The sequence below is a fragment of the Ovis canadensis genome, chromosome 1 (genome assembly GCF_042477335.2).
Source record: "Ovis canadensis isolate MfBH-ARS-UI-01 breed Bighorn chromosome 1, ARS-UI_OviCan_v2, whole genome shotgun sequence".
Classification (NCBI taxonomy): Eukaryota; Metazoa; Chordata; class Mammalia; order Artiodactyla; family Bovidae; genus Ovis; species Ovis canadensis.
Genome location: NC_091245.1, coordinates 275,174,028 through 275,189,555, shown reverse-complemented (window position 1 = coordinate 275,189,555; position 15,528 = coordinate 275,174,028). Strand labels below are relative to the sequence as shown.

Here is a 15,528-nt window from a genome sequence, read left to right as displayed (position 1 = left end):
AGGGACACTTAACTAAAGAGACTAAAATGCAAAAAAGAAAGCTTGCGCTCATCACTCTGTCAGCGAACAAGGACGCTTCTTAGAAAGCAGAATGGCACCGGCACCCGAGAAGGACCACCCCCTTCAGTGACCATCCCACCCAAAGGGTCAGAAGGCATCTTCTGAGGTCTTCTGGAGCCCCACGTGGGGCTCAGCTCTTGTGACTGCGAGGAGCCCACCGAGGTGGCGAGGTGCGGGCAGGCTTCCCCGCAGGAAAACATAGGCTAACTATTATAAAGGTCAAGGAATTAATCCTTTCATTGGTTAATAAAATTACTAACAGTAGTAATGGCGATACTACAAGTGTTTAACCAGCAATCCGTGTAATGACAGAAGTCATAGACAGTCTCGCACATACAGTCTCTAATAATCAAGTGTCCAAACACATAAGCTAACTCTTCAGAGCAGTTATAGACTTTACCTACACTGTCTTAAAAAAAAAAAATCTCCATCTTTCAAGGATCACCAAGACTTAACTACAGATTAAAACAAAGATGTACTTCCCAGCCTGGGCTGGAGAACCAATGCTCCTGTGAGGGGCCTGCGTGTCACTCACATACAACACGCATGTAGGCATAAGCATGCATGAGGGTGTGCATGCTTGTGCACACACACACAAAAGAGACGAAAGAGCTGAAAATCCGACTCTAGATGGTCTAGAAATTTCACAATGCTATCAATCAGTTGCAGTCATTCCCTTTCCCAGGGGACCTTCCCAACCCAGTGATGGGACTCAGGCCTCCTGCACTGCAGGCAGACTCTTTGCCATGTGAGCCCCCAGGGAAGCCCAGGTTTCCCATCCTAATTTTAAGAAGCAAAAACTTACCAATATCACTGGCAAACTCGTAGACATGGGGTTTTTGCAGCAGCCCTAATTGACACATACAGGTAAGGGCGTTAAGAGCTTTCACAATAACAAATTCCTCAGCATCACTAAGACCTTGTTGCAGCAGGGGTTTGAGAATTGAGGAGCTCTGCCAGCCAACATAGGCAGCGACACCTGAAAAAGAGAAGCAACCATGATTTTTTTAATACCTGAAAGTACAAATGTCATCAGTCAAAGTGTTAGTTGCCCAGTCGTGTCCTCAACTCTTTGTGACCCCATGGACTGTAGCCTGTCAGGCTCCCCTATCCAGGGAATCCTCCAGGCAAGAATACTGGAGTGGGTTACCATTCCCTTCTCCAGGGGATCTTCCCGACCAGGGATCGAACCTGGGTCTCCTTCACTGCAGGCAGATTCTTTACCACTGAGCCACCAGGGAATAAAACGAATCAAAAGCCAAATATATTAAGCAATAACCCATGGAGAGACACTGCATTTCCTACTCAGCACAATAAATAAAAAAGACCCACACCAATGCCCATCATCAAGAATTCTGTGACACCAAGGGGAAAAAGATCCTGTAAGCTTACAGAAGGGAAAACACAGATCCCCTAAAAAGGAAGTAGAATCAGACGGGCATCTGACAATCATCTCAGCACCCATGCAGGCCAGAACACGACAGGGCAAGATCCTCGAGATTGTGGAAGGAACTGCAAACCCAGACTGTCCATAAAATGAGGATACAAAAGTGAGTCAGCGTGAGACATGCAAGAACTACACGTGGTTACCTCCCATGCAAACATTCTAAGACAGTTTCTTGAGGATGTTTGCCAACAAAATGAGGAAAATGTAGAAACATAAAATGGTAAATATAAAGCAAGAATTCAAGGGGGGAAAAGGATAAAACCTAGTAGACCTAGAAATCAATCAGCCCAAATTAAAACTAGAAGTCAATCAACTTCAAAAATGTTATTAAGAAGAAAAATGGAAGAGATTACAAGCAATAGGTAAAACTAGTAAGAAAGAAGCTAGATATTATAGACAGAGTGAAGGAGGTATATTTTCTCTCTAAAAGGAAAACAAAAAACTCAAACCTCAGGATGAAAAAACAAAACTGTTCAAGAAAGTCAGTGTGTAAAAATGAAATAAATTACAATGTACTATGTATTTAGTTGTTTGCAGAGGATAGAAAAAAGAATCCATTGACCTTGACGCTACAGACAGTCTCATCAAGTGATAACAGTCATGGCATCAGAACTGTAGTGAAGCAATTTAAGCACAGCCCACTACTTGGTGCTAAAGTCAATAAAATTGACACACTCACGTAAATTATTTTGAATTTTCAGAATTAGTCTATACAAGCAGAAGAGACTTCATTATGACTACAGAACAGAATTTCAACATTACCAACCATAAAAATGCAATTGTTAGTTGAATTATCAACCAATAGAAGAAGCAGAAAGAAAGAAAAAGCTAAAAAAGGAATGAAGGAAGTGAAGGAGGAAGGAGGGAAACACAAAATTCTTTGCAGTCCAAATCAGAAGGCCAATTAAGAAACAACTGAATTAAAGTTACAAAAACAACAATCTAAAAACAACCACTGCAAACACAGTGATCAACACCTCAAAACAGAGGACAAGGGGGATCAGATTATGATATGAGTGAGGTAACTCTTCATCTGGCACAGAAAAAAGTCAAGAGATAAAGTATAAAATTGATACTCCTAAAAAGAACAATATGAAAATTCTATATATGGTAGCAATAGTCTCCTGAAGACATCAAACCAAAACCACACACCAGAGTGCGTGCCTCTGCAAAGTGCAACTACTGCCTTTCATACATCACTTCTTATAGTTTGAGTAATTTGCAAAAGCATATTTCCCTTATAATTGAGAAAGACTGTTAGAATTTTTTTCTGTAGTTAATGAAAAAACACTAACATTCCAGTGAATTCTATTTAGAAACTTTACAAAATAAAATGTATAACAAACTAAAATAGCTCAAAATATTTTGGAAAAGACTGACATTCGGGGAGCTTATTCTACCAGATACTAACATTGCTTATAAATATATAATAATTAAATTATAACTATAAAGAGTATAATATTGAATAGAGAAGTGAAAACAAAAATCAGTGGAATAGGATACCTAGAAAAGGGACCTTAAAAGATATATGCATGCAACAGACGTTAATAGAAGCTTCACAAATAAATGGAAAATAAATGAAATGTTTAGTAAGTGGTATTGGGAAAACTAGTTACATTCTGAGAAAAATTTAGATTTCACCTCACACCACAGCCCCAAATAAAGATTAATTAAGCAGTTCATGCTGTGCTGTGCTTAGTCACTCACTTGTATCCGACTCTCTGCAACCCCTTGGACTGCAGCCCGCCAGACTCCTCTGTCCATGGGATTCTCCACCTAAGAATACTAGAGTGGGTCGCCATGCCCTCCTCCAGGGGATCTTCCCAACCCAGAGATCAAATCCAGGCCTCCTGCATTGCAGGCCGGATTCTTACGTCTATGTAAAAAAACTAAAGCTTTAATACAAAAAAAACGACATGCACCCAACGTATAATTAACCTAATTCTGAAATGGAAAAAGATTTAAGTGCAAAAGTAAAAAAAAAAAAAAATCAAGAAGGAAAAGATCAAGTAAGTTGACAAGACTAAAATTATTTTAAACAACATAAAAAATAATAGTCAAGTTACTTGAGAAAAGGTTATTTGCCATAGAAGTGATAAAATGTTGTTTTTAATGTAGATATAAAAGGCTCAAAAGATTATCAGAAAAGCATAACACCATCATAAAATGAGGGCCAAAATAATAAATTAAAATTCATAGTAAGAAATATGAACGAGTAATCAACATGAGGAATTTTTTTCACCTTCAATGATAAGCAAATAAACATACATCAAAACAAGTCATCACTTTAAGCTACCAGCAAAGACTGACTGAAGCCTACTCCACACTGGAAGGCTGTGCAGTACTACTCAACAATGCCCAACAGCGTAGACAGTGATACTATCTCTCTGAAAAGCTTACAAAATGTGTCAAGTTCTAAAAATATACTCATATTATTTAACTCAGTAATTAAAATTTCTGCCTCCCAACCTGGGAAAGTAATCAGAAGAAAATATTCATGTAAATGGTTAGATGTATAATTGAAGGCGGGAGGAGAAGGGGACGACAGAGGATGAGATGGTTGGATGACGTCACCGACTCAACGGACACGAGTTTGAGTGAACTCCGGGATTTGGTGATGGACAGGGAGGCCTGGCATGCTGCCATCCATGGGGTTGTAAGAGTTGGACAAGACTGAGCAACTAAACTGAACAGATGGGTATAATATATGTTGACCAAAGTAAAAACAATCTAAATATTCAAAAGAACAGTTCATTAAATTTTGGTAAAACTATAATAAAATATTTCTATTTATTATGGTTTTAAAGAATTTTTAATAACATGAGAAAATGTTCAGAATACACACATTACTAGATAAAGGTTTAAAAAACAACAAGACTGAGAAGTAATATAATACATTCAGAGCACTTAGGTGCTAGGCATTATTACATATGTTAATTCATTTTATCTTTGAAACAACTAGTGGGTTAGTGAATAAAAGTATCCTCGTTTTACAGACAAGGAAACAGAGGCACACAGAAGATTAGCTGGTTTCCCCTAGAACCACAATCAGTAGGTGACAAAGCCAGAGCTTGAACCTAGCAATCTGGTGTCCAGAGTGGCTGCTCTTAAACACTTGATGCAAGTATTCAAGAGCAACCGAATCTAAGCAAGATCCTTCTATGACCCACCTCCTCGAGTAACGGAAACAAAGACAGAAACAAACATGCGGGCCCTAAATAACCTGAAAAGGTTTTTGCACAGCAAAGGAAGCTATAAGCAAGGTGAAAAGACAATGCTCAGAATGGGAGAAAATAACAGCAGATCAAATAACTGACAAAGGATTAACTTCCAAACCATATAAGGAGCTCACACAAGTCAATATCAGAAAAACAAACACCCCAATCACAAAGTGGGAAAAGATCTAAACAGGCAGTTCTGCGAAGAAGCCATACGGATGGCCAGCAAACACACGAGCAGACGCTCAGCATCACTGATTATCACCCCTGGAGGCTCAGACGGTAAGGAATCTGCCTGCAAGGCGGGAGACCCAGGTGTGATCCCTGGACTGGAAAATCCCCTGGAGGAGGGACTGGGAACCCACTCCAGTATTCTTGCCTAGAGAATTCCACAGACTTAGGGGTCTGGTGGGCTACAGTCCATAGAGTCACAAAGAGCCAGACACAACGAAGTGATTATTAAAGAAATTCAAATCAAAACTACAATGAGCTATCACCTCACACTGGTCAGAATGGCCATCACCAAGAAGTCTACAAACAATAAATGCGGCAGAGGGTGTGGAGCAAAGGGAACGCTGTCAGTGGGAATGTAAATGGATACAGCCACCATGGAAGATGGTATGGAGATTTCTTTAAAAAACTAGGAATGAAACCACCATATGATGCAGTGATCTCACTCCTGGGCGTATACCCTGAGGAAGCACAACTGAAAAAAGACACGTGTGCCCCAGTGTTCACTGAAGCACTATTTACAACAGCTAGAACAACCTAGATGTCCATCGACAGATGAATGGATAAAGCAGCTGTGGGTGGGTGGGTGTGTGGTGGGTGTGTGGTGGGTGTGTGGTGGGTGGGTGGTGGGGTGTGTATGGGTGTGTGTGTGGGGGGAGGGGGTGGGTGGGTGTGGGTGGGTGTGTGGGTGGGTGGGGGTGGGTGTGTGTGTGGGAGGGTGTGTGTGAGTGGGTGGGTGGGTGTGTGTGTGGGAGGGTGGGTGGGTGTGTGTGTGGGTATGTGTGTGGGTGTGTGTGTGTGTGGGTGGGTGTGGGTGGGTGTGGGTGGGTGTGTGATGGGTGTGTGTGTGGGTATGGGTGGGTGGGTATGTGTGTCTGTGAGTGAGATAACGGAATATTACTCAGCCATAAAAAGGAATGCAATTGAGTCAGTTGTAATAAGGTGGATGAACCTAGAGCCTATGATACAGAGTGAAGTAAGTCAGAAAGAGAAAGATAAATGTAATTTACTAACGCATACATATGGAATCTAGAAAGATGGTACTGATGAGTTTATTTGTAGGGCAGTGATGGAGAAACAGACATAGAGAACAGATTTATGGGGGTGGGGGGAGAGGGTGAGATGCATGGAGAGAATAACATGGAAACTTTCATTACCATATGTAAATAGGGAGCCAATGGGAATTCGCTGTATGATGCAGGGAACTCAAACAGAGGCTTTGTGTCAACCTAGATGGGTGGGTGGGGAGGGAGACGGCAGTGAGGTTCAAGAGGGAGGGGACATATGTATACCTATGGCTGATTCATGTTGATGTTCAACAGAAAACAACAAATTCTGTAAAGCAATTACCCTTCAATTAAAAATAAAACAACACTGTTGCTCTTAGCCAGTACATAACAGTGCCTCACAGCATATACGGCAAAACGGGATGATGGTTGGAAAGAAGAGGCAAGGATGACCCAGAGGAAGGGAAAAAACAAAACATTAACAGAGGCTGTACATGGGCTAGAGAACCGGAAGAAAGTGGTTTTCTTTAAGGTTTTTTGATCTTCCAATTTTTCTACATCTGTGCTAAGTCATGTCACACTCTTTGCAACCCTGTGGATTGTAGGCCACCAGGCTCTTCTGTCCATGGGGATTCTCCAGGCATGAATACTGGAGTGGGTTGCCAGGCCCTCCTCCAGGGGATTGTGACTCAGGGATCAAACCCACATCTCTTACGTCTCCTGCATTGGCAGGCAGCTTCTTTGCAACTAGTACCATCTGGCAAGTCCAATTTTTCTATAGCAAGTATGTATTAACTTCTATACACAAAAAATAAATGAAAATTACTTTAGAAGTGAAAAAAGAACATAAAGGCCGTGTTTCAATATACACATGGGGGTTTCCCTGGTGGTCCAGAGGTTAAAACTCCACCTTGCAGTAAGTACAAGGGACACAGGCTCCACCCCTGGTAGGGGAAGATCCCGCATGCTCTGCAGCAAACAAGCCCGTGTGCCACAACTACTGAGCTCACACCCTAAAGCCTGCAAGTCGCAACTCCTGAGCCTGCACATTGCAACTGCTGAAGCCATGCGCCCGGAGCTTGCATTCCACGACAGAAGCAGCCACGGCAATGAGAGGCCCACAATCCACGACAAGAGTAGTCCTCGCTCGCCGAAACTAGAGAAGCCCAAGTGCAACAACAAAGACCGTGCAAAAAATAAGAAGCCAAAAAATCAATCAATCAATCTTGTCTCTAAAAAAATCCACGTGAACTGACCAGTAGATGAAGTTTCATGAACTATCTTTTCCAAAGAAAAGAAATAAAAACAAGATTACTTAAAAGGAGAAAGCAAGACAGACAGAGGGAGGTGAGAAGCAAAGATACTCTGTCTAGCAGCTGAGTTAGCTGGAATCCAAGACAGAAGGCTGAGATGAATCAATAAACTAATGCAGAAGTTAAAAACAAACTAGAAAGGTCTGAAAAGAGGAGGTACAGCAATCTCCAGTTATAATGAAGCAAGAACAGTAATTTCAAGACTTCTCAAAAGCAGGAAGTATCCTTTTCTCTACATCATTATACAGTAATATTTGTAGAAACAGGAATACTATTGCTAGATGAGTTTCCTTCCTATTTTTATTTTTTTAGGAAAAATATCCAACAGCAAACCTTTTATCAGTTACTGTCCCGGATTACTGAAAATCAAAATCTATAAACTCCACAGCTTCTGCTACATGAGAAAGTCTGGATACCTGTAAAGCTGACCAGTGTGCAGAACAGTTTTTAAGCTTTTTGAGTTAATAGACAAGTTTTACAATCATGTGTAAAATGATATATAAAGGGTTAGCGGGGTAATTGTAACAATGTAGCTTTAGCACATAATATTTCATAAATAACCAAATCTAAAATTGAAAAGGTCAGTATAAGTAGTTGGAAAATGATCAGTTATTACTCCAAAATGAAAAATATTAAATCTTAGTGTAAAACATGACTTAATCTATGCAAAATAAGTTCATTTCTTTCTAATTCTGAATCTAAACACAACAGGACTCATACATACATAAAATACAAGATTATTTCTCTTCTTTAAATAAATCTGAAAATTAAGAATTGCAACATTTTGAAAAAATAGTGGGAAAAAAGTCGACTGATTTCTCACAAAGTTTTGGTTTTACAAGAAGCGAAGCCTGTAAGCTTCCTTTTTAATTAGACTGATTTTCAATCATAATTATACTGTTATTTCCTGATTGTAAAAGTGATGCATGTTTACTATAGAAAATTTGACAAACATGGAAAAATGAAAAAAAGAACCCAATTACCTGTAATCCCAGCCCCAAAAACCATCACTGTTCACATCTTAAGTCTATTCAGCCTTTTTAATAAAGATATCATTTGTTATTATTACCTATACTCAACTGAGTTTGGTCACTTTAGTAATACTTCATGGTACTTTCCCAGGGCATTAAATATTCTTTCAGAACACACTTTTTAATGACCACACGGAATCCCTTTGTATGTACGTCTCAATCTCTTGATCAGCTAAGATATTCCCAGCACCCAAAAGCATGAAGACAGACAGAAATACCAGGAATTCATTTCCTTATTAACGAAATTTGGTAGTACTGCATGGAAATTACCTGTTTGAGAAGATAATTCAAATCTTAAAGATCAATTTAAAAACAAACATTCTAAAAATGTAAAATAAAATAAAAATAAAAACAAACAAAAACATACCAACTATACTATCAAAAAAAGCTCCACGCAGATGCCAATCATTTTTATCATTCAGGAAAGTGATCATGTGAGACAGCAAAACGTCATTGGCTTTCTGGCGTCCAAAGAACACGCACAGCCTTGTTATCCCGTTTTCCATTAAGGTCTGTTTCACGATATTTTCAGGGTCACTCAGCAAAGTGACAACTTTCTGCTGGACCATTTCATGTAAGGCTTGGAGCTCTAAAAAAAGAAAACAAAGAAAAACGTGACCAACTTTCTTTCCTCCAAACATACAGACCCAGTCTTTCTCACTCCTTGGAGGAAACAGAATGATTACAGAAGCCACCACTGAAAACCTGCAATCACTAAGCTTTTCCACTACGCAATGCGTTTAAGGCTAGCTGGGAAAATGAAACATGGATTGAAAAACACTGTAACAGCAGACGGTACAAGCATGGCCACTACCTCACTATTTACGAGCTCCATTTATGAGGCTCAGAGGAAAAACGATGGGGAAGCACCAGAGAGATACTGTCCAATAAGATTGACCTAAGGATATGAAGCTGCTTAAGAGTGGTCAGGATATAATCTCATGGCGCAGGTGTTGGTTAGCTACAGTTCAGAAAGCCAGAAAACACACTGCAAGTCTGGACAAAACTTCACATGATCTGGCCACCATCACCTTCTCTGATCCTGTCTCCTACCCACCCTTCATCTTTCACTCATTTATTTACTCAGTTGGCTGTCTCCCCCTTACTAAAACAGCCTCAGGAGAGCAGGGACCTTTTCTGTCTCACTTACCACCACATCCCTGAATGCTCGCAGCAAGCACACAAACTGCCTGGTGCAAAGCTTATGTTTACCCATTATTGACCGACAAAACGAATGAAGGCAAAGCCCACTTCTGGGGCAGCCACTGGCAAGGGAAAAGGTGGCCTGAAAGACACTATTCTATATTCATGTTAAGGAAAACTTTAGATTAACTCCCCCAAAGTTTTATTGCCTAACTTCATCAGTTAAAACATCCAAGGACTTTCCTGGTGGTCCAGGGGTTAAGAATCACCTTGCAATGCAGGGGACGTGGGTGTGAACCCTAGTCAGGGAACTAAGATCCTACATGCCCTGGAGCAACCAAGCCCCTGCACCACCATCAAAGATCCCAATGACACAGTGAAAATTCCAAGCGCCCCAACTAAGGCCCAATGAAGCCAGATAAATATATTAAAAACAAATTAACAGTCCAATTATATGCTTATAGGATGTACAATAGTATTATTTTCTAAGTAATTTGAAGAATTTCCTTTCTGATACATTCTAAGTTTAAAATTCTTCCGGTGTCCTCAATTCCAAATATTTGTTGCATAAAATGAAACATTTAAAAAGTAAATGAGACACCACAGCTGTCTTCAGTGCAGCTCAGCTCAGTCGCTCAGCCGTGTCCGACTCTGCGACCCCATGAATCGCCACACGCCAGGCCTCCCTGTCCATCACCATCTTCCGAGTTCACTCAGACCCATGTCCATCGAGTCCGTGATGCCATCCAGCCATCTCATCCTCTGTCGTCCCCTTCTCCTCCTCCCAATCCCTCCCAGCATCAGGGTCTTTTCCAATGAGTCAACTCTTCGCATGAGGTGGCCAAAGTACTGGAGTTTCAGCTTCAGCATCATTCCTTCCAAAGAGCACCCAGGGCTGATCTCCTTCAGAATGGACTGGTTGGATCTCCTTGCAGTCCAAGGGACTCTCAAGAGTCTTCTCCAACACCAAGCTTCAAAAGCATCAATTCTTTGGCGTTCAGCTTTCTTTATAGTCCAACTCTCACATCCATACACGACTACTGGAAAAACCATAGCCTTGACTAGACAGACCTTTGTTGACAAAGTAATGTCTCTGTTTTTTAATATGCTGTCTAGGTTGGTTATAACTTTCCTTCCAAGGAGTAGGTGTCTTTTAATTTCATGGCTGCAGTCACCATCTGCAGTGATTTTGGAGTCCAAAAAAATAAAGTCTGCCACTGTTTCCACTGTTTCCCCATCTGAAAAGTAGACTTCTCTAGGTTTTCTGAACCAGAAATATCTTAGAAAACATCTTAGTATATTATTTCACTTACAAATATTCAACACAATAAACATTAACTAAAAGCCTGTTAAAAAGCCGTCTGGATGTAGAAACACCTGAGCCAGGGATAGACCTTACAGAGTTCACCGTTACACTGTTCTTTTATGATAAAAGGTATGGGTTTTGATACAAGAATCATAGGTAGTATGAAATAAACAGTTTATGACTGAGTATATGTCAGAATATACTCACATAAGTAGGAAAGGTTTAGATTCCTTAGCTATGGTGTTGTCAATGTTTTTCCTTTTCTCCTATAATTATTTTATAATTTAGCTAGCTTTGCTGTTGACACAAGTCAATTCTGGCTGACAAACTACTGAGCTTAGATCTGTGGTGACAGGTTGGTCATTTTCAGGTGAGATAACAGTGCATAAGAAAGAGTTGAAGAGAACAGTCAAACACAGGACTCCTTCCCTCCGTACATCTGGTGTTCTTTCATTTTACACTAGAATTATAAAAGAGACTCTGCTGCAGGTTCACATTCTAAATAACAGCAATTCACCCTAAATAACAGAGAGCTTGGAAGAGGAGGCCACACCACCTGTGTCATAGTTTCTGCTGGGATGTGTCACTTCGTCTATTTCTTCACTATTTGGGTCGTTTTCCACGTTGAGATTTTTCAGCTGTACTAATTCCAGGAATCTCAAAGCTGTTTCTGCCAGCAGAGCTATGTTTTCTATAAAAAGGAGAAAATGTATAATAATTATAACCATAAATTTGTACAATGCTTCTAACTTGTCTTCCCTAAATCTTAATACATATAAATAATAATCATAAAACTAAAGAAAAGCAAGACTTTCCAATTTAGCACTTAACCTAATCTGACTTTTAGTGACTAATCTCATCATCTACAACTCGACCCAAACTACCCGTTTTAATCATGAAACATAAACTTCTTTTAAAAATACAGAACTGTACAACATGGTAACTATAGTGAACACTGCTGTATGGCATATATGAAAGTTCTGGAGTAAATCCTAAGAATTCTCATTATAAGGAAACAGCAGTTTTTCATTGCTTTGTATTTTATCTTTGTAAGATGATGGGTGATAACTAAACTTACTATAGTAATCACTTCACAATATATGTAAATCTAAGCCATTATGTTCTACATCTTAAAACTATACAGTGAGGTATGTCAATGACATCTCAATAAAACTGGAAAAAATACCAAATAACCAAAATACAGCACTCAAATGATTTGACGCAAAAAAAAAAAGCTTAATTCTTCCACAAAGACCTATCTTTTCAACAGCATCATACTGAGTAAGAGACACGCAGCAGGCTACCAGAGAAACACATTTCACATTGAATTAAAAAGCTGACCTTTAGGATCACCCCGGTCCTGGCTCACACCTTGACCTTGGCACTCACCAGATGACTGGTCAGCCAACCTGAGTCTCAGCTTCCTCAGTAACCGAGTCAGGACCACCTCAGAGGGCCACTACCCATGCGCATCACCCCTTAAAGGGCCTGCTTTACAGTGATCCTCGGGTTCCTGCTGAACCAGCGTGACGCTGTCTGCCGTGCTGCAGCAGCAGTCCGCCTTCTCTCTCTCTCTGACCGTCTAAGACTATTCCCCACTCCTGGCTGCTGTGGAAACACCTGCTCCTTAGCGCTGCTGCCACACCTGCTGCTAACTCTGTCTGCTCAGGGCTTACGCGTTCCTCCTCCTCCCATTCTTGCATATTCCTGCCTCTGCCCTTTCCCTCTCACTCCCATGCTTAATATGTGACCATACCCTCAAAGACACACTCTTTCTCTTCTCAGCAGCCAGTGGCACTGAACAGGAACTACCTTATTCTATTCATTCTAAGACTCACTTTTTCTTCACTTTGTAACATCTCTGAAATAGTGATGCATCCCACCATAGCTGACGCTTTTTCGTCTGCCAAATACAGTGCTTCCCTTCATCGTGGAGTCCTACCCCCCTATGCTTGCTAGGTTCAACACTTTTTTGAATAGAACAAAAATGTACCTCTGGCAAGCAAGGTATTGATACCTTGCAGCGCCTACTCACCCTAAATTAGACAGGAGAATTCTATACCATTCTCTGATGATTCCTGATGAATAATCCCATGTTAATGGAAATATCTTTATTAGGAAAAGCCTCTGCTTTTCCTGGGAACTTCTCAAGTCTGGAAAGATCTATTACTTATCTCCCCATTTATGCTCATAAACCACAACACACTTGTCAGTTCACTTGACACAAGATACAAATCTATACCAGCATCTCTTGAGTTTAAAAACACTACAACAAAAGAAAATTTTAATTGATTTTTAAACATTTATCATTATTGACACGTGTGGTTTAATTACACTTAGCCATACAAGTTCAAAGAGACTTCTGACTCTATGTAAAAACACAGCCTTCTCAGGCTTACGCCATGGCTCACCATGGCCGAGGCACGGGGCACTGCAAGGTCCTGGCACTGACCCTGGGTCACCACGGCCTCTCACCCTGAGACCCAGCAGACAGATAGAAGCACGGTGCCTCAAAATCCAGGTCCACAGCCGCAGCCCTGAGAACTGAGAAAGAACCAGTCCTGGTACACCCTGGTGGTATACCTCAGCCTCTCCCATCCCCAACTCCTCAGCTGGGAAATGAAGACACTCTAACACCTACCGCTCAAGACTGGTGTGTCAACTTCAACAGCCAGACAGACCTTAAACTCCAGAACCACTGGAGCCTGTTCTACAGAGTGAAATAGTCAGGGAGAGAAAGACAAACATCGTATATTAACGCACATATATACGGAATTTAGACAGATGGCACCAGTGATCCTACATGCAGGGCAGGAAAGGAGACACAGACGTAAAGAACAGACTTCTGACCAGTGGGAGAAGGCGAGGGTGGGATGATCTGAGAGAACACCACAGAAACACGTACATTACCAAACGCAAAACAGATGACAAGGCCAAGTCCAATGCCTGAAGCACGGTACCCAAAGCTGCTGCCCTGGGACAACCCAGAGGGATGGGGTGCGGAGGCAGGCGGGAGGGGGGTTCAGGATGGGCATACACACGTATCAGTTCAGTTCAGTCGCTCACTCATGTCCGACTCTGTGACCCCATAAATCGCAGCACGCCAGGCCTCACTGTCCAACACCAACTCCCGGAGTTCACTCAGACTTGCGTCCATCGAGTCCATGATGCCATCCAGCCATCTCATCCTCAGTCGTCCCCTTCTCCTCCTGCCCCCAGTCCCTCCCAGCATCACAGTCTTTTCCCATGAGTCAGCTCTTCGCATGAGGTGGCCAAAGTACTGGAGCTTCAGCTTCAGCATCATTCCTTTCAAAGAAATCCCAGGGTTGATCTCCTTCAGAATGGACTGGTTGGATCTCCTTGCAGTCCAAGGGACTCTCAAGAGTCTTCTCCAACACCACAGTTCAGAAGCATCAATTCTTCGGCGCTCAGCTTTCTTCACAGTCCAAGTCTCACATCCATACATGACTACTGGAAAAACCAAAGCCTTGACTAGATGGACCTTAGTCGGCAAATATCTCTGCTTTTGAATATACTATCCAGGTTGGTCGTAACTTTTCTTCCAAGGAGTAAGCGTCTTTTAATTTCATGACTGCAGTCACCATCTGCAGGGATTCTGGAGCCCAAAAAAATAAAGTCTAACACTGTTTCCCCATCTATTTCCCATGGAGTGATGGGACCAGATGCCATGATCTTCATCTTCGGAATGTGGAGTTTAAACCAATGTTTTCACTCTCCTCTTTTGCTTTCATCAAGAGGCTTTTTAGTGCCTCTTCACTTTCTGCCATAAGGGTCATCTGCATATCTGAGGTTGTTGATATTTCTCCCAGCAAATCTTCATTCCAGCTTGTGTTTCTTCCAGTCCAGTGTTTCTCATGATGTACTCTGCATAGAAGTTAAATACGTAGGGTGACAATATACAGCCTTGACGGACTCCTTTTCCTATATGGAACCAGTCTGCTGTTCCATGTCCACTTCTAACAGTTGCTTCCTGACCTGCATACAGATTTCTCAAGAGGCAGGTTAGGTGGTATTCCCATCTTTCAGAATTTTCCTCGGTTTGTGATCCACACAGTCAAAGGCTTTGGCATAGTCAATCAAGCAGAAATAGATGTTTTTCTGGAACTCTCTTCCTTTTTCCATGATCCAGCGGATATTGGCAATTTGATCTCTGGTTCCTCTGCCTTTTCTAAAACCAGCTTGAACTGCAGGAAGTTCACAGTTCACGTAATGCTGAGGCCTGGCTTGGAGAATTTTGAGCATTACTTTACTTTACTAGCGTGTGAGATGAGTGCAATTGTGCGGTAGTACCTGCGGCTGATTCATGCTGATGTGCGGCAGAGGCCGTCACAATAATGTAAAGGAAGTATTCTTCAGGTAAATTAATTTTAAAAAAGAATCCAGAACCAACTTCAGAATCTCTATATATTATACATTTAACCCTTCCAACCAGAAGCAGTACATGCCCTTACTAAAAGCAGATTTCTCAATAAATAGTCGCTGTTTTTATGCTATGACTGCTAGTAAACGAATGTAAATATGACATATTAATATAATACCTACACATCAGAATCTTACCTATTCACTACAACTGAGAAAGACTAAGACACACTGGGCAAAAATAGCTCATAATAGTCTAAAAAACACAACCTGATTTTAAAAACCATAGCCTTTTCTTTCAATTAATTTGATTCATTGCAATTAAGTTGATGCTTGAACAGCTGAATTTTTCAATATTATATTGAAATATTAACATTCAGTTAAGTTTAGTC

General features: G+C 41.1%; 1 protein-coding gene across 5 annotated transcripts in view; it reads right to left on the bottom strand.

The window, feature by feature from the left end:
• PIK3R4 (phosphoinositide-3-kinase regulatory subunit 4) overlaps window positions 1–15,528 on the bottom strand; it is a 77,645-nt gene that overhangs the window by 47,664 nt on the left and 14,453 nt on the right. For all 5 annotated transcript variants that reach the window (XM_069568301.1, XM_069568310.1, XM_069568306.1 and 2 more), the window contains 3 exons: window positions 11,313–11,447; window positions 8,675–8,896; window positions 866–1,039 (listed from right to left, as the gene is read on the bottom strand). In XM_069568301.1, coding sequence (XP_069424402.1) covers window positions 866–1,039; window positions 8,675–8,896; window positions 11,313–11,447 — 531 coding nt within the window. The remainder of the gene's footprint in view (window positions 1–865; window positions 1,040–8,674; window positions 8,897–11,312; window positions 11,448–15,528) is intronic.